The sequence below is a fragment of the Aquarana catesbeiana genome, linkage group LG06, assembly GCF_042186555.1.
Source record: "Aquarana catesbeiana isolate 2022-GZ linkage group LG06, ASM4218655v1, whole genome shotgun sequence".
NCBI lineage: Eukaryota > Metazoa > Chordata > Amphibia > Anura > Ranidae > Aquarana > Aquarana catesbeiana.
In genome coordinates this window covers 319,599,918-319,620,032 of record NC_133329.1, presented here as the reverse complement: position 1 = coordinate 319,620,032, position 20,115 = coordinate 319,599,918, and the positions used below count along the sequence as shown (strand labels likewise).

General features: G+C 41.9%; 1 protein-coding gene across 1 annotated transcript in view; it reads left to right on the top strand.

Annotated features, from left to right (window-relative positions):
* Positions 1-20,115, top strand: part of DNAJC10 (DnaJ heat shock protein family (Hsp40) member C10) — a 130,101-nt gene that overhangs the window by 38,674 nt on the left and 71,312 nt on the right. The window contains exons 7-9 of the mRNA XM_073633737.1: positions 3,496-3,589; positions 10,197-10,274; positions 13,825-13,868. Of these exons, the coding sequence (XP_073489838.1) occupies positions 3,496-3,589; positions 10,197-10,274; positions 13,825-13,868 (216 nt within the window). The remainder of the gene's footprint in view (positions 1-3,495; positions 3,590-10,196; positions 10,275-13,824; positions 13,869-20,115) is intronic.

Genomic DNA, 20,115 nt, shown 5'->3' with positions numbered 1-20,115 from the left:
GGTCCTGCTCCATTTTGGTGCAAATTCGATGCAATTTCAGCCATGTTGTATGGCTGAGTTTGCATCGCACAGACCTCGCATGTGATGTGCACGTGATGTGCACAGCAGTGCAGTGCGAGTCACATGCAATGTCTTGCATCACACAAGTGTGAACCCAGCCTTTTTTCAGTCTTGATTGTAACCACCTGAGCCTAGCTTAGTGTTTTATAATGTTTTATAATGAGGAAAGCTGCAGTGTTTGCATCCCTTTTGGAAGAAGGCAAGCCTTCAGGAGCATCTCAAAGTAAAACTTCTATTAAAAGAGATGCTTAATACTTGCCTTGTATTTCAGTGCAGACTTGGGGAGATCAGTGAGCCGATTGCAGAAACCAGAAATACTGGAAAGAAGTGACATTTGACACTTTCAGAAAATTACAGCAGTTGCAGAATATAATGGACATTTTTAATAACACTATATTACAAAGTACTTTACATAGTTGATTTGTGTTTGTGTTATAAATGTTACTCAGTGATAGTGGTGTTTTTTTTAAAGAGTAACTCCACTTTCGTGGAAAAAAAATAGCAAATAAAAAAAAATATTTAGCCTATGCAATTGCGAGTCATATGAATGATATAAAAAATTACCTTTCCTATTCAATGCTGTAATTTTCTGTAAAATTCAATGCAGTATAGCTACATGGAGGCTTTCCATACACAGATGTACAGAAAATGTCATTGCTACTTGAATGATTGGCTTACTGATTTTCCCAGAAGTCTGCACTAAGATACAAATAAGATTTTTGGCATCCCATACTCGCAAAGGGAAATCACGTCTAAAGGGAGGCAGAACCTGCAATTTTCCTCATTAGAGCCCTGTAGGTGTGCAGCTGGTTGATAATTATAAAACCACTCCCATACAGATTCACTCCGCACATGGATACAGACAAACAAACAAACAGCTATTTCTTCAGAATAACAAAAGGTAGAAATCTGTAAGAGTTTGTTAAAATCCCTGCAATGTACACAGATCACTCAGAGGGGAATGTTTTTTTACTCTCCAACAAAAGTGGAGTTGCCCTTTAAAAAATACAATTTGAAAACCAAGGCTAGTTTCCCTAAAGCAGAACTTTACCCATAACAACTTGACAAAAATAATGTTCTTTAGTACGAAACATTGATTCCATATTCGTAATTATGCTACCAAAATTAGTGTGTGCTGTAACTTGCCTCCAGCACTGTTCCTGTTCCTTCTTGCTGGAGGATGCCATTTTGCTGAAGCCCAAAGCCCCTGAGCAATAGTAAATCTTTAGGCTGGCATCAGATTAGCATCTAAATTTTAAGCACAGTGCTAAAAAATAGAGAGCAACTGAGCACGTGCAGAGCTGGGTGAGACAGTGTATTACTGGATTTTAAACAGTATAGGCACTTATTTTTAATGTTTTACATAGCTATACCTGCAAAAGGCACCAACCTAGCAAGACTTAATTTTCTGACTAAAGTTCCACTTTAATTTTTTTTGCATACAGTGCCTTGCAAAAGTATTCACCCCCCTTGGCTTTTTAACTATTTTGTTACATTACAGCCTTTAGTTCAATGTTTTTTTTATTCTGAATTATATTCACCACCTTTGTTATGAAGCCCATAGAAGTCACATAATTAGTGAAATGATGTCCACCTGTGTGCAATCTAAGTGTCACATGATCTTTCATTACATATACACCTATTTGAAAGGCTGCAACACCTAAGCAAGAGGCACCACTAACCAAACACTGCCTTGAAGACCAAGGAACTCTCCAAACAAGTAAGGGACAATGTTGAGAAGTACAAGTCAGGGTTGGGTTTTAAAAAATATCCAAATCTATGAAGATCCCTGGGAGCACCATCAAATCTATCATAACCAAATGGAAAGAACATGGCACAACAGCAAACCTGCCAAGAGACGGCCGCACACCAAAACTCATGGACCGGGTAAGGAGGGCATTAATCAGAGAGGCAGCACAGAGACCTAAGGTAACCCTGGAGGAGCTGCAGAGTTCCACAGCAGAGACTGGAGTATCAGTACATAGGGCGACAATAAGCCATACGCTCCATAGAGTTGGACTTTATTGCAGAGTGGCCAGAAGAAAACCATTACTTTCAGCAAAAAACAAAATGACACGTTTTGAGTTTGTGAAAAGGCATGTAGGAGACTCCCAAAATGTATGGAGGAAGGTGCTCTGGTCTGATGAGACTAAAATTGAACTTTTTGGCCATCAAAGAAAACGCTATGTCTGGTGCAAACCTAACGCATCACCCAAAGAACACCATCCCCACAGTGAAACATGATGGTGGCAGCATCATGCTGTGGGGATGTTTTTCAGCAGTCGGGACTGGGAAACTTGTCAGGGTTGAGAAAAAGATTTATGGTGCTAAATACAGGGATATTCTTGAGCAAAACCTGTACCACCTTCCAGGAGGACAATGACCCCAAACACACTGCTAAAGCAACACTGAGTGGTTTAAGGGGAAACATGTAAATGTGTTGGAATGGCCTAGTCGAAGCTGAGACCTCAATCCAATAGAAAATCTGTGGTCAGACTTAAAGATTGCTGTTCACAAGCACAAACCATCCAACTTGAAGGAGCTGGAGCAGTTTTGCAAGCAGGAATGGGCAAAAATCCCAGTGGTAAGATGTGGCAAGCTCATAGAGACTTATCCAAAGTGACTTGGAGTTGTGATAGCCGCAAAAGGTGGCTCTACAAAGTATTGACTTTAGGGGGGTGAATAGTTATGCACATTGACTTTTTCTGTTATTTTGTCCTATTTGTTGTTTGCTTCACAATAAAAAAAAAAAAAAAAAAAAAAAAAAACATCTTAAAAGTTGTGGGCATGTTCTGTAAATTAAATGATGCAAATCCTCAAACAATCCATGTTAATTTCAGGTTGTGAGGTAACAAAACAGGAAAAATGCCAAGGGGGTGAATACTTTTGCAAGGCACTGTAAGTGCAGAAGACATTAGAGTGTTTATTAGGGTTTGCTGTCTGTGGCCCTTCTGGGGAGATTTTCTCTTTACTTCCTGTTGACAGAAGAAGTTGACAAGACAGAAGGGGTGAAAAATATCTCCAGTGGGATACACATCAATAAAAGCACATTTTCTGCTAGTGTTGGAAAGGTTTAAACTTCTGACAGGTTTTTGTTTCTATCTGTGATTTCACTGAGGGTGAGGAAATATCCTCATCTGTTAGATCAGTGGGATAGGAAGTTGTTGGTAAAATCTACCTAAAACAAAGTACACATTGGTGAACGTGCCTTCTCTATTTTGCCTGTATTGAAAATAAAGGGTCACATCTGGGTAAGTGTAACATTGAAGGAAAGCAACATTTCAGAGGAGAAATGTTCTTTTTAGCTGTTACCAGTTAGAAAATGGACTTCACCATGATGAATAAGATGAGAGATAAGATTTCTGTATTCAAGATCTATAGGGTGTCATGTGTTTTTTTTTTTTTTTTTTTTTTTTTTTTCTTTTCCATTTGCAGTCTCCAGTAAAATACTTTGGTGATCGAGTAAAGGATAATTTGGTTAATTTTGCAATGAATTACGTGTCAAGTTCTGTAACAGAGCTATGGGCGGGTAAGTAAATAACACCAGATTGAGGAGTAGTATATACCACACAGAAATAGTAGTCGTTAATAATAAACCCCAGAGTAGACTTTCTCTGGACTGCTGGGGAGCTTGTAATGGCTCCAAGAAAGATCTACAGTACAAGAGAGAAGCAACTGCACATCAGTTTGCCAATGTGGATAATTGAATTTAAAGTACTGCATAAAGTGCAGCAGAGTCCCACCGGGGAAAACTCTTCTAACATGTTTTCACCCTTCAGCCGCAACTGGACTTTATTGTACATTAACCTTTTTGCTGTCAAAACAGTTTTTAAATTTTTTGCGCAGATTACACAAAAACCCCAAACCTATATTTTCTGACAGCAGACATCCTAGAGAATAAAATAGTGGTAGCCTAAATTTTTTTATGTCACACGATATTACTGCAAATACAGAATTTCAGTAAACGCGCTAAAGTGAATTTTAGGGCAAACAAACGTAATAAACTACCCAATTTTTTGGTAAAATATAAAGGCCGATCTTGCAGTAAATAAAATACCTAGCATGGCTAGGTATCTATTAAATTTCGTGTGCGCCTGCGAAATGGCGACAAACTTAAGTACCCTACGTTTTCTATAGAAGATGCTTCAAAGACCCCCTTTTAGGTCATCAGTTTAGTGTTACAGAGGAGGTCTTGTGCTAGAATTATTGCTCTTTGGCGTGCAAAGCAATATGTAACGTGTATCGCAAGCTACGCTTTCACGCATAGGCACTCCCGACCTGTGCGTTTTATGTTCGTACATTTTTTTTTTCTTCGCTTTTCTTTCATGGCTTTACTAGCTGGGAAAGTGACAGGTGATCCGGACGTGACGTCATAAACATCGGTTTCCAGGTCACTGCAAAAAAGGGGAGAAAAGCGGACGGATGTCCGCTCTTCTCCCTCCCCTCCACCCGCCTGTACTCACCATGTCAGTCCCGGGCCTGGAGTCTGCCTGTCAGTTTTACACACAATCCCGGTGGCATCCCCAGCCCCCCCAACCCACCCCCTCTGTCAGGACCTGTTAGCGAGAGGGTTAAAGCTGAAGTTTGATCTGCATAGATTTATTACATGCTAGTGAAATTAAATCTGTAATTAGATGGGCTCTACAATATTTGACTTGCAGCTTCCACAGTGTGCAGTCAAATCATAGTAAGGGTCCTTTTACACGGGACGGATCTGTGATGATCCGTCCTAAGAACATCCGCTTGCTCAGCGGGGATCACTCCGTGGATCCCCGCTGAGCAGGCAGATGACAGTGTGCAGCGACGGACCTGTCAGAGTGCCGCTCTCCCCTATGGGAGATCGGATGATGACGGACCGTAGAGTCCGTCGTCACCCAATCCGATAACGGATGGAAAAGGTAGGTTTTTCCTCCGTTACACTTTTTCGGATCGGAGCGGGTCGGATGTCAGCGGATGTCAGAGGTCTATGGAGGGTCCGTTCAGGTCCGCCTAAAAAACTGACAGGTGGACCTGAACGGATCGTTCATGTGAAAGAGGCCTAAGCAATTTCAGAACAGGAAAGGCACCTGAAGAACTGCAAGACTGAAGGGGAGGCTGGAATTAACTTTTAGTTTCTTATATCAATGCTGATAAAGTTTGGCTCACAGACTGGTTCTTTCTCTTGTATTGAGTAGTAGTACTTTGTTTACAAGAATTTGTGTTGAGCACTCTAAAAAAATATTTAAAACAAAAATGTAGGGTGACCAGCCTGCAATATATGTACCTGTTTGCATCAGCTTTGAAATACCTCCTAGATGTACCTGTTTACATCAGCTTTGAAGTACCTTTTTTCAGTTTTTTCCACTTTCTTCTTGAAGCGTGGGGGTAGGCTTGCCAAACTTGTACAACCTGTTTTGTTCGCTTTACTAGTACAACCTTAAATCCCTAAAAGGGAAATATGTAAACTTTGGAAAGCTGCATCTATGCCGTAAGCATACCCCATGACCGTGTGCACAATTTTACCATTTTTTTTCACAAGTAACAAAGCAAGATAAATGATGAATGCCAGTGGCGTTTTTTTGCCCTGTTTTTCAGTATACATATTTCTGAATGATAGATACAGTGCATTCATAATGTATTCTGACACCCTTCACTTATTTCAGTTCTGTTATGTTGCAGCCTGATAATTCAGATGTTGAAATTCATTTTTTTTCTCATCAATCTACACTCAGTACCCCATAATGGCAAAGTGAAAACAGAATTTTAGAAATGTCTTAGTTTATTAAAATGGAAAAATTTAAATATCCGATTGGCATAAGTATTCAGACCCTTTGCAACAACACTTAAAATTTAGCTTAGGTGCCTCCCATTTCTCTTGATCATTGCTGAGATGTTTCTAGACCTTGATTGGAGTCCACCTGTAGTAAATAAAATTGATTGGACATGGTTTGCAAAGGCACACACCTCTATAAAAGGCCTCACAGCTGACAATGCATACTGTATCTGATCAAAAGCCATGAGCTCAAAGGAACTGCCTGCAGAGCTCAGAGACAGGATCTTTGCGGGGCACAAATCAGGGGAAGGCTACAAAAAAAAATCTGTTGCACTGAAGGTTCCCAAGAGCACAGTGGCCTCCATAATTCTCAGATAGAAGAAGTTTAACATAACCAGGACTCATCCAAGAGCTGGTCGCCCCCCAAACTGAGCAATCAGGAGGGAGAAGGGCCTTAGTATGAGAGGTGACCAAGAACCCAATGGTCACTCTGACTGAGCTCCAGAGATCCTGTGTGGAGATGGGACAAAGTTCAAGAACAATCATCACTGTAGCCCTCCACCTATCTGGGCTTATGGCAGAGTGGCTAGACGAAAGCCTCTCCTCAGTGCAAAACACATGAAAGCCCACTTGGAGTTAGAAAAAAAACACCTGAAGGGCTCTCAGGCAGTGAGAAACAAGCTCCTCTAGTCTGATGAAACCAAGATTGAACTGTTTGGCCTCAATTCTAAATGTTATGTCTGGAGGAAACCAGGCACCTCTCATCGCCAGCTCAATGCCATCCCTACAGTGAAACATGGTGGTGGCAGGATCATGCTGTGGTAGCGTTTTTCTGCAGCAGGGACTAGGAGAATGATCGGGGTTAAGGGAAAGCTGATTGGAGCAAAGTACAGAGATATCCTTAATGAAAACCTGTGCCACAGTGCTCAGGACCTAAGACTGGGCCGAAGGTTCACCTTCCAACATGGCAATGATCCTAAGCACACAGGCAGATAACACAGGAGTGGCTTAGGGACAATTCTGTGAATGTTCTAGAGTTGCCCAGCCAAAGCCCTGATTTGAACCCTATTGAACATCTCTTGAGAGATTTGAAAATGGCTGTCCACTGAAGCTCCTCATCCAACCTGACTGAGCTTGAGAGGATTTGCAAAGAAGAATGGCAGAAAATCCCCCAATCCAGGTGTGCCAAGCTTGTTGTGTCAGTCTCAAAAATATTTAAGACTGTAGTTGTTGCTAAAGGTTTTTCAACAAAGTACTGAGCAAAGGGTCTGAATACTTAAAGCGGTGGTCCACCTATCTATCCTTTTTTTTTTTTTTTTTTTTTTTGAGTTCATTCACAAACTTTTCTTCTCAGCATTACATACTCGCATATTGTGTGTAATATGTCCACCTGTGTCAGATTTCGTCGGAAAGAATAACTTATATTATTCACTGCAGGCGGCTTCCATCTTCATTGTGGGCATTTGAAGCCCACAAGCATTTATTTCCTGGATGTGGTGAATGCTATGCTCCCAGCATTCACTGCTCGCTCCCGCACATGCTCAGTGGCATCCTGGGAAGCCTGAGACTAGCTCCCAGGAGTCTGGGAGAGGCTAGAACACACCTACTCCCACGGGAGGAGAACCAGGAAGTGCAAAGAAGAATACAAAAATAAAAGGTAATTACGCGATTTTAAATTTTTTTTAAACGGCATGTCAGCATCTAGGCAAAGAAGAGAATACATACAGATATTGTTCAAAATTTGTGTGGAACCCCGCTTTAAGTACGTGTGATATTTCAGTTTATTCTTTTTAATAAATTCACAGAACTTTCTAAAATTCTGTTTTCACTTTGTCATTATGGGGTACTGAGTGTAGATTATTGAGAAAAAAATAATTTAAACAGCTGTAGTATCAGGCTGCAACATAACATTGAAAAAGTGAAGGGGGTCTGAATACTTTATGAATCCAATGTATAACTTTTATATGTGATGTGTATTTATATATACACATTAGATGGTTGTATGCGGGACAGAGATCTGTCCCAACGGGTTCCCTGTCTGAGGCCTGATTAACAGCTATGAAGGTATCAGTTTGCATATTCCAGGTGCATTTTGCATTTTTCAATACACGTTTTTGATTCATTGAAGTCTATGGAACCAAAAACCAGAAAAAAGTCCCTGGCCCTTTCCATAAAATGCACAGATGTGAACTACATTCATAGGAAACCATGTTAAATGGACTGTAGTGTGTTTCTGCAAAATTGAAAGTGCACTAAAAAATGCATAGGTGTGAACCAGGCCTAAATCATTGAATCTTTTCACATGAGTGTCCTCATTTCTTTCACAAAAGCGGTTTTAAAAATTAAAAAAATCCTTTCACTTCAGTTTGTGCATATGTCTTCGGTATAGTTTACTTCGGTATATCTCTGTTTTTTACATCCTTCATATTTTTATTTTTTGGAGAAATTTAATTTAAGGATGAGCTCTGGCGTGTTCGCACACTCCACGTGCCGAGCCCGCCAGGAAGTCGGCACGGCGCTGCGCTGCGCTAATCACAGGCAGTGAGACATTTCCCAATCTCTGCAACCGCTCATCGGGAAATGTCTCACTGCCTGTGATTAGCGCAGCGCCGTGCCGACTTCCTGACGGGCTCGGCACGTGGAGTGTGCGAACACGCCGGAGCTCATCCTTAAATTAATTATAGGTGGATAAAAGTATAAACAAATTTTGTGTTTCTTGCCTATAAATGAACTGACATAAATGGGCTACATTTGGTTTTATGCTTGTAAAAACAAAAAAGGATGCAAGCCTTTTCTGTTTTTGTTCTATTTTCCCGTAGACATAAACTGACTCTGATGTAAGCAGACATATGTTTGTGTAGATCCGTCCGCCCATAGACATACATTGTGGTTCAGTCTGGATCTATCTGAAAAAAGTGACAGATCCCGACTGCATGTTCTTGTGAAACTATCTAAAGCTTAGTTCAGATGGGTCCAGTGAACAAAAAAGCATCCAGGAGGCTGGGACTTTAAGGCCCCTTTCACACGATCGGACCGTTCAGGTCCGCCTGTCAGTTTTGACGGCGGACCTGAACGGGCGCTCCATGTTAGTCTATGGAGCGTCGGATGTCAGCGGAGACATATCCGCTGACATCCGACCCCGTCCGATCCGCTAAAAGCAGACGGATGGCCCTACGTCCAGGTCCATCGCTATCGGATCGGGTGAGATCTGATGAAAACGGACACGCTGTCCGTTTTCATCCGATCCCTCCATAGGCGGCAGCAGAGCCTGCCAAGCCCCTCCCCGCTCAGTGAGCAGAGAGGGACCTGTCAGCGGAGATCAACAGACTGATCTCCCGCTGAGCCAGCGGACCGAGGCGGGCTCCTTGGAAACGGAGTCTGCCTCGTGTGAAAGGGGCCTAATGCTCATACAAAGTAGTGAGAGGACAAAAACATTTGGAGAGCTGATTGGTTAAGCAGCCTGCAACAGACAAGGCTACCAGAAGAGAAACATGCATTATTGGAAGGAGCACCAGACCAAAGGATAAGAGTCCAAATGTATTTATTAGTTCATACTAAAAAAAAACAAAAAAAAAAAAACCACAACCAATGCGGGGGGGGGGGGGGGGGGGGGGGGGTGTTTAAAAACAAAAAAACTCCTGCTTCTGTTAAGATAAGTAGGGGATCTATTTCTGGATCAAGAGTTACTGGCTAGCAGTATCTGTGTGAGCAATCAAGATCTTGATTACTCAAGCAGATACTTCTGGTCAGTAACTCTTGATCCAGCAATTAGCTTCCCTACACAGTATCACACAGGAAAGCTCTATTTTGAGTCCATTCACGGTCCTTATCTTAATTTAAGCTCTCATGAAGGGGGAGTTTGTTTTTTTTGTTTTTTTATAGTATGAACTGATTTCCTTTTGTTCTGGCATTCCTTCCATTAGTGCGTGTTTTTCTTCTAGTTCAGATGAGTGGCAGCCCTTGTTGCCCCTCTAAAAAGCAATCCGCAATAGATTGCCTTTCAGAGGGTGGCTAAGAGGTGAGATATTGTTTCCTTACTACCAGTTTTAACACTAAAGCTCACATCACAACCATGTATATTGATGTGGTTGCTGTGCAGCCCCATTTGCTTGAACATGGGGTGTAATTTTTGCCATTCACATGTAAAGCCTTGTCTGGCTGCCTTTGCAGGTTAAGAGGGGGTGGTAAAACTGAGACTCAACTATCTATTTTTACCAGCCACCTGTATGAACAAGCCACAATATTCTAGAGATTTCCATAACAACCTATCTCCATTATTTGTTCAGGCAATTGTTAGAAACACTTTACATTAAACACCTTTCATTTTAAATTAGGTCCAAGTGCATTTAATTTCAATTAGTGAACAATTTGTTTATTTCTGTAGGAAATTTCAGAAGCTCAGTTGAAAACTCGTTTGCCTCAGGTGTTGGTTGGCTCATTACATTCTGCGCTGACAGCGAAGGTAATCTTATCTGTTGCATTCATTGTGATGTAGCAATAGGCTTGTGTTTCTAAACCGGTAACACTTGATATCATTGCACTTTGTTTGCCTTGCTCAGGACCAGTGGTTTTCATGATCACACAACAGTTCAACTGAAAGTATGTCATTTGCTGATTAGTTTTCACAATTAACGTAATGCTGATTAACAGAAGTTTATCAAATATGGATGTTGCCACAGTTTACAACTCCATTTAAAATGTTGTCGCCTGGCTTTTATGCTAACCCAGTAGCTTTGTGTTACTGACCTGAACAAGTAAGCGGAGCAGGATTTTGGTCTTCAGTGTGACTTCACTTCGCTCCTTTCTCTGGGTACAGGTTTCCTAAAAGCTAAACTTCAGGAAAACCTCACATTATATAGTTGAAAGGCATACATGTGAACTGTCAAACTTGCCAAAGAGAAAAAGCACACTCATGAGGTTACCTCTCTGCTCTATGTTCCTATTAGTAAGCACTGCAAAATGCAGCAGAGCCTAGTGGACATATAGGGGTAGATTTACTAAAGCCGGAGCACTCGGAATCTGGTGCAGCTGTGCATGGTGGTCAATCAGCTTCTAACCTCTAACCTTAATCTTGAGCAATAAAACCTGGAAGCTGATTGGTTTCTTTACAGAAGTGAGAAACTATAAAAAAAAAAATATATATATATATATATATTGTTCTCAGCCTCTAAATCTCCAAACCCATTTTTGATGCTGTGATCTGACTTCCTGTTCGAGGGTGGCATTTATTCTCCACAATCCCACTGTAGGCAGGAATGTAGCCGCCCTCTCTTGCTCACTCTTCAGATGGATTAGGAACTATTGGATGTGTAGTGGATAACTTCCCTTTTTTCTGAGAATACATTACAATATGGCTACCTGGAGCTGTTGTGTACACAGATTGTGTACTGACCTCTCCCCAGAAACATAATTTCCTGCTTGTGTGATTGGCTCATGAATTTTCCCAGAAGTCTGCCGAAGATACAAATCAGATTTCAGGCATCCCCTGCAACAAAAATGTCATTTTTTGAGAGATCCTTTCAATAGGAACACATCTAAAGGGATGCAGGCCCAGCAGATTTCCTCATTAGTGCCCTTCAAGTAGGAATCTGCAACAACGTTTCTTATAATCCTTGCAGTGTACACAGATTACCCAGAAGGGAATGTTTGTTTTTTCTCCACAAAAGTAGAGCTATGCTTTAAGTTTACTGAATCTTGTGTGATTGTGTAACCCATTTTTGTGTATAAAAAAAAAAAAAAAAAAGCCTACCCTGGTTATTGTATATAGAAGGTACAATCTCAGTGCTGGTGGTAGATAGTGCAGATGTAGTTATGAATGGCTCTAGTATTCATTTGAAAAGTTGTTCTAAATGGGATACCAAGAGACAAAAAAATGGAAACCAAATGAAACTTATACCGTTGCTTTCTTCCTTTTAGTTTTCTTTACATCGGCTACTGTAGAAACCTTCCAGTAAAAGGAGAACAACAGCACACAAGAGTATACTGTCTCCGAACAATTATATTGTAATTTTGATCGATAGGAAAGCGGTTTCTCCTCAGTCGCAGGATTAGTCAGCAATATAGAATAGTATGCAAACCCCTTTTTATAGGGCTGGTCTCACAAAAATTAGACCCATGGGCCATGTCATGGTGCCTGGTGAAGATAATGCAGACATAGGTATAGAGACAAAGGTGACTATCATCATGTCGTGAGAAGAATATCACAAGTTAATAAATAATAATTGTCCATTAAGTTAAAAAAAAAAAAAAGGGGAATAGTCATCCTTAGGCTGGCCATACATTATACAATTTTCTTATTCAATTTTTCTTTAGATTTACCAAAACCATATAATATGAGGTCAAACCTAAACACTTTCAATGTGTATGCAATCAGGCAGGCCCTTGCACTACATAGTTGAAGGTAAATCTAAAGAAAATTGAATAAGAAAATTGTATAGTGTATGGCCAGCCTTAGTCCAGCTGATCTAGTTAAGGACTAGATTTGATGCAGGAGCAATCAGGTGCGGTGGTAACATGCTTACAAGCTGGCTAGGCTAAATCCCTGAAAATAAGCCCTTGTCGTTACATTCTAAAAATGTAAAGAAAACCCGAACTGTAAAAATTGTAACTGATAATATCTTTTGTTAAAAATGCTAGTTGTTTGAATGTTTTGCTTATAAAAGGTTTCAATATTTCGGATTACTAATGTGGAATGAGTATGTAAATGAGAAGTTCTGACTTCTGCTGCATACTTTTTTGTCATTTTGGAGATGCGAGCAACTAACATTTAAAGGAGGAGATCAGAAATGCCAGCTTCTTGACAGTGTAGGAGCAGCAGCAGCCTGATGAGGTCATCCCTCTGTGTGCTCTCCTCCATATTAGCTTGTTTTTTGTCAGCAGAGTTGGATAAGGCACATCCGGTTGGCTCCTAATACTTTCTTCCATCACCTGTAGGGCTGCTTCACACCATTTCAGTTTAGGTTGAATGGATCAGCATGGGCTTTCAGCACAAGGGCACTGCGGACATTGTTTACGTCATAATGCTACATTGAGAAATGCAGCATGTCTGCATTTTTACGAACTGCAAGTGGCTGTACTGCATAGATCTGTGTGAAGTATCATTTTTGATACTTCAATAAAGTAAAAATAAAAAAAGGTAAGTAGTGTGATAGGAATGTATTGCATCACCCCTCAGCACACCTATGCAACGTATACCACCACAGTGAGCCAGGCGCAGAAAATGGAAACCCAGGAAGTCCAAAATATACCAAACTCAGGCTGCTGCACCCAAACTCAAAAGACCAGATGAGGGCAAGCAAATAAAAACAACTCTGATCCAAAGGATGGCAAAAATATTGAGGATGACAACTGTAATCGCAATAGAATTTATTGGCAAATTTGATCAGTAAAAACAGTCTAAAAGGATGGTAAAACCGTGAAGAGAAAATGGTATTCAGCCAAACAGTATGCCCTGTGGACATGGACATCCGCACTAACTGTAAATGTGACACTCACTCAGAAGCCAGTATGATGAATGAAAAGCTGCCCCACCTCCACCGCTGCAAGGAATGGGATGCTGCGGGCACTCTAGGAATCTGGGGGTGCCTGTGGACATCTATCCATAGCACAGGATCATGGCCAGTAATCCAGGGAGTGCTAGGAGAGGGGGACTGATCATGAGCCCAAGGTCTCTATATCAAAGGAGCCCAGGTGAAGGAGGAGGATTGCAGCTCTGTAGACAGACAGATTGCTGGCCACGATCCTGGGCTATACATCTGGATAGATGTCCACCAAAAACAGCTGAAAATGTATATATCCCAGTGTTCTTATTATATCTGGAGGTTAGATGTTTTTCAGAGGTATTTCCAAGGTATTAATACCATCTCATTTGTTCATGTTGCCTCACGACAGTCATTTACATCATACCAGGGATAGCCTTTTAGGGTGTTTTTTTCTTGATCTTGCGTACATCCTAGTTTTCATAACTGTAATGCAACTCCTGTTTTAACTATACTTTTTATTATTTATTTCAGATTGCCTATCTTCACAAACACGTCTTAAGCTTGCAGGAATGCTTGTGAGTATTTCCTTTAGTGGCATTTATGCTGCATGATGCCTACATCTATTATGTTTAACAAACCTTAAGCTGTGGCCATACATTGCTGTTTCTTTTTTTCATTCAGCCAGTGGGCTTAGTAAAAAAAAAAAAAAATTTAACTGATTTCACTCATCTATACATTCAAGGTGGATATAGCAATCCTACTCGCTGTAACAATATTCTGACAGCAGACTCCTCCAGTTAGCTGGACTCCTCTGCTGTCGGAATACACTGATCAGTGCTGGAGCCTATTGGCTGCTGCGCTGTTCAAAGTAAAGATTCCCAGAAATCCCCTTCAATCAGTAGATTAACTGCTCTTGACTAGGACCGTCAAATACTTGCTGTGCATGCGCTATGCGTTCCAGGGCGCTGTGCGTTCCATGCGTAGTTGGGTGTTATTTTATTCATTTTTATTCAGAGTAATTTTGGCAATAAAATGAGCGTATATAAATATAGTATATTGATATCTGTGATGCTGCTTGGATGTTTATTTTCAGTGTGTACCAACATGGCCTCCCCCACCTCCCTACTGCTGGTGTCCAGCTTCTTTCAAAATGTAACATCAAAACAACATCACAGATGTCAATATACTATATTTATATATGCTCACTTTTTTTTTTTTTTCTTAAATATTCTTTATTAACATTTCTTAAAATTTACATACCTTCCAACCAACAAATTATGACATCACCAGGTTCATATAAGCAAAATTCGCAGGGGGAGAGGGCAGCATACCCCATATCCATACATACTATACTTCTTTAACACATGCCTGCTATATCCACAAATTAACACAAAGTGCCCTGTGTTTAAACAACAAATAACTATTTACCTTACCCCTCCCTCCTACCCCCCCCATCCCATCCAGGATCCCAAATTCATTCAGTTAATCCTTGCATCCAGTGCTTATCAACCAGGGGTTCCACATCTTTTCACATTTTTTAAGGTTCCCTCTTCTAATATATAGGGCTCTCTCCTTCCAAATGATCTCATTTACTATTTTTTTCCCACTCCTCAAACGTCGTGGGCAAGACTGTTTGCCATCTTTGCATGATCAGCTTCCGGGCTTGATACAAACACCTCAAAACTGCTGTTTTTAGCGTTGCCTCCTCCAGACCCCATACTCTATATCCAAGGATGCATAATCTGACATCTGTTTCCAAGGATATCCCCCACTTGCCGCTAATGGCTCCTACTACCCCCATCCAATATCGGACTAGCTTGGGACATCTCCAGACCATATGTATCAGATCACCCACCTCACCACACCTGGGGCATTTAGCATCTAATCTTAAACCAAATCTAAATAGTTTTTTTGGGGTGTAATATGCTCTATGTACCAGCATTAAATGAGAGACTCTCTGTGCGGGGGATACTGAGACCTCCTGCCCGATCTCCAGAATTTTTCTCCATTGTACGTCGGTTAATTTCCCAACATCCACCTCCCATCCTTCCCTACACCCAAGATGTTCTGGCCTTACAATACTTTTACTACACAATTGCGCATATATTCTTGACATAAAGCCCTTTATTTCCCCAGATTTAACCACTTTCTGAAGCAATGCTGCATCGGTCCACACTAGTGGGCACGTCCTAAACTGAGCATTCAAAGCAGCTCTCATTTGTAGATATCTAAAGAAAGTTTGTCTCGGGATTCCATTTTCAGTTTGAAGTTCCCCAAAGGATTTTAATATGTTCCATTTATATAGCTGGGATAGTCTATTTATGCCCCATCTCTCCCATTCTTTGAACTCCCCCAGGGCCACCACCTCCTGAAGATTCCTATTGTGCCACAAGGGGGCATATTCTGTGAACCCCACATACCCCATTAAGCTCTTTGTTGCCTTCCACACCTTTGTTATCATCCTAATTGTGGGGCCGCTACCAGGGAGAGAGTCTGCCTCCAATGCCTCCACCACTGTCTTATGTGGCAGTAACACCTTGGATGCGGGAGAGCCATTCCCCCCTCCTTAACTGGCAGTTGTAAGCTCTGAAGGCTAATCCTAGCCTTACCCTTCCTCCATACCAGCTCCCTAAATAACATATCAATTTTCTTAAACCACTTTTTGTTCACCCATACTGGTGAGTTATGTAACAGATACAGTAACTGAGGCAGCCAGACCATCTTGATTAAATTGCCTCTCCCTGCTACTGTTAAGGGCAGCCGGTTCCAAATGTCTATTTTGCACTTAAATTTATCCAGCAGTGGAGCTAGGTTATCTTCAATATACTCATTGGGATCTTTTTTCATGTTTATACCCAGATAACGTATTGTTGAGACTACTTTTAATTGTGGGATTCCCAATGTCAAAGGATTATTAGGGGTATCTATCGGCAAGACTGCCGATTTCCTCCAATTCACCACTAAACCTGACAGGTTACTGAACCTCTCCATTATGTCCATTACCTGCCTAAGGGAGCCCTCCATATCGCCAAGAAACAACAGGACATCGTCGGCATACAGGGCAATCTTCTCCTCTCCTGTTCTTCTTACAAACCCCTTCACCTTTGAACAGGGCCTAATATAGATTGCTAATGGCTCCATGGCGAGGGCGAAAAGCAAGGGAGACAGAGGGCACCCCTGCCTCGTCCCCCTTTCTAAGCAAATTTTTTCTGAGCTTTCGTTATTAACCTTAATCCTCGCGCTCGGGCCCTTATACAGTATTTTTATCCATTTTATAAAAACGGAACCTAGACCGAATTCTTCCAGAGCCCGCCAGAGATAACCCCCACTCCAGGCTGTCAAAGGCCTTAGTTATGTCTAAAGACACCACGGCTCTTGGTCCTGTGGGGGATAAATCCCATTTGATCCGAGTGTATGAGTTTATAAATAATTTTGTTGAGTCTGGACGCCAACACCCTTGCCAGAATCTTGGCGTCCGTACATAGCAAAGATATTGGCCTATATGCCGATGGTTCCAGCGGGTCCCCCCTTCTTTATGGAGCAGAATAATATTAGTTTCGGTCATAGTCAGGCAACCTCCCTACCTGTAGTGCCCAATTCAATGTTTTGAGTAATTCTGGTAACAAGATTTTCCCATATTGCTTATAGGTCTCAACTGGGAGGCCGTCTGGCCCCGGGGATTTTTGGTTTGCCATTCCATTCACCGCTTGGCTTAATTCAGCTAATGTTATTGGCGCGTCCAGACCCTCTCTGTCCTCTCTTGAAATGGTAGGGATTAGTATATCCTTGAAAAATTTCTCCATATCCTCCTCTCCGACAACCCCCTGCGACCTATACAGGTTTTCATAGTACTTCCCAAATGTGTCCGTGATCTCTAAACTCTGGGAAGATATCTCACCACTTGGGGTCCTAATTGCAGGAATTGTCGAAGAGGAGTTGGTTTTCACTAAATAGGCCAACATACGCCCCACGCTTTCTCCTTCCCCAAAGACCCGTTGTCTCTGAAAAAGTTGCTTATTCTCCCCCCTCCTTAGCACTGCTATTCTATAAGACTCTTGTTTCTCCTCCCACAATTTCTGCCTCTCTAGTGTTGGATCCTCTAAAAATTGCTTTTCTGCCATCTCCAGATCCCTCCTAATCCCTTCCTCCCACTCTCTTGCTTTCTTCTTGACCCCTGCCACCCCCTGGATTAGTATACCCCTGAGGAATGCCTTCAAGGTGTCCCATTGTATGCCCGCTGTGGTTGAGCCTTCATTGGATCCTACAAAATCTTCTAACTTTTTTATTATCCTCTCTGGTTCCCCCATTAACTCCAACCAGTATGGACTCAGTTTCCAGAATCCTCGAGCCACCCTACCCCCAATATTCACTGAGACCACCATCAGAGAATGGTCAGAGACCCCTCTCGGGAAGTATGCTACGTCCTTTATTATCGGCAACGCTTCTGCATTCCCCAGGGTCATATCTATCCTGGAAAAAGTAGAGTGGGAGGCCGAGAAGCAGGAATACTGCCTTACTCCAGGATTCCGAACCCTCCATACATCTGTCAATCCTGCCTCTACCAAAAACTGGCCCAAACGGCCCTCTGCTAATTTATGTGTTTGAACTCTCGGTGGAAATCTATCCAGACCTTTGTTCGTCACCTAATTAAAATCTCCCATGACTATTACCGGAGTATCCGTTTTGTCCAACATGAATTCCATTAGGTTGTACAACACTTCAAGTTTAAAGGGTGGGGGGATATAGATGTTAGCTAAGACAAACATTCTGTTTTCTATTGAGCAATACAGAAAGATATAACGGCCCATACTGTCTATACTGGTCTGCTGACAGGATAACGCCACGCCTCTTTTCACCAATATGCTCACCCCTCTGGAATAGGAGGAGTAAACCGAATAATATTGGGCCTGAAACCTCCTGTTTTGAAGATATTTCTTCGTGTCCTTTATCGGGTGGGTCTCCTGCAAGCAGACCAAACCCACCCCCCTTATTTCCAACAGCGAAAAGATGGCAGATCTCTTATTCGGGTTCCCCATCCCCCGTATATTCCAGGAGCCTATTTTAAAAACCTTAGACTGCATCAGAAAAGCAAAGAGCAGAAAGGGGCACCTAAAAACCCTGTAATACAAAAACCAAAAAAAAAAGAAAAGAAGAAAGAAAAACCCAACTTCAAACTTAGTACAATATGTTGTGCAAAGAACCTCCATACCCTCTGTGACTCCAAGCCCATAGGGCAACTAGCAAACCCCGCTACCAATTCCATAAAGTGCATTATGTAAAAAGGAATATAAAAAGAATCCTTAATTACCTTCTGTGCTTTAATGCCCATAGGGCTTATACTATTATTCTAACTGTTACTATACATTCTGGTGACTATTCCAAGTGTTCCCCCTCATCTTCCATTTTCCTTTCATATTTACCACACTTGTGCTCAATCCTGCGTCCTTTTCCCCAAACTCCCTGCCTTCCATCCCCAATACTAAATGTATTCTAATTACGCTCTGTCTTGATTTTACAAACCCCCCATCTCCCCACCACCCACAAACCCCTCCCTGCGTCTCTGCAGATTTTCTTTGTAGAAAATAGGCCCCTTCTCTCTAGCTTTCCGCAGTAAGATTATCTTGTTATAGTGATTCAGGAACTTCATTAATAGAGACCTAGGGTGACCTCCTGGAAGCGGAGCCCTGAAGGGGACCCGGTGAGCTCTTTCAATCGCAAACTGTAAAGCAAATGCATCTCTTCCGAACATTTCTATGAGCCATCCTTCCAAAAAGACAATAGAATTATGCCCCTCACATCCTTCTGGAAGCCCCACTACCCTTACATTGTCCCTTCTCAGACGGTTTTCCATTTCATCCATTTTTTTCAGTAATTCTACCCAGTTGATCCTTCATAATTTTAACATCTTGCTGTAGGGGAAATACATCATCTTCCATTAGGCTCACCCTTCCCTCCAGAGCTGTTATCCTTTCTACTGCCTTTTGCAACTCTTGCTTTATTAATAACAATTCATCTTTAACCTCTTTAATTTGGCAGCTTAGTCCCTCCAATGATGTTTTACACAAGTTGACCGCTTGTAATACTTCCCTCAGGGTGGGTTCTGCCTCTACAGCCGAAACAGTGGTTGGTAATGGTATGTGATCTTTTTCCACCATCCCTGTACCTTTTTATTATTGTTCACATTCTTGAGCCCCACTCCTACTGCGACTGATGATGCCTGTCCCTGACTTTTCCTATCCCCCAGAAGCTTTAACTTGCGTTGCTTGCCCGTTTTTTGTGGAAGTCTGTTCAGGGATATGTGCAAATTTCTCTAGCTTTGCCGCTGCTGCTGCCGTCTGACTTCCCTTCTCCTTTGCAGATCGCAATGACTGAGGACCCAGATTCTCCGTATTAACTGGCTCCTCCCCTCTTTTCCTTGACATTGTTAACTTTGAATATATAAATAACACAGAGAAAAAAAAGGGGGGGGGCACAGTGAGCGGCAGGACCCAGAGTGATCACAGACGACAAATGTCACTGAAAGCAAAAGCAATATAGATGGCACTACAGCCTTCAATCAGGGAGTATTTATGCTGTACAGTATTAATTTGCTCAGTACTTTGAGAGTTGTACCACGGATGCCCATGCACTCCTCGGTCCCCTTGTCTTGTAATGCAGGGTCACCTGCACACCATCCCTTGGCAACAAGCACAGCAAACTGTCAGGGCCTATGCTCTATTTCAAAGTCCCGCTCACCTGCCCTCTCCGGTCCCCGGACTTCAGCGGCGCAGCGTCTGGACACCAGCCAGCCTCCACAGGAGTTCTGCAGCAGACTCTTAGCAG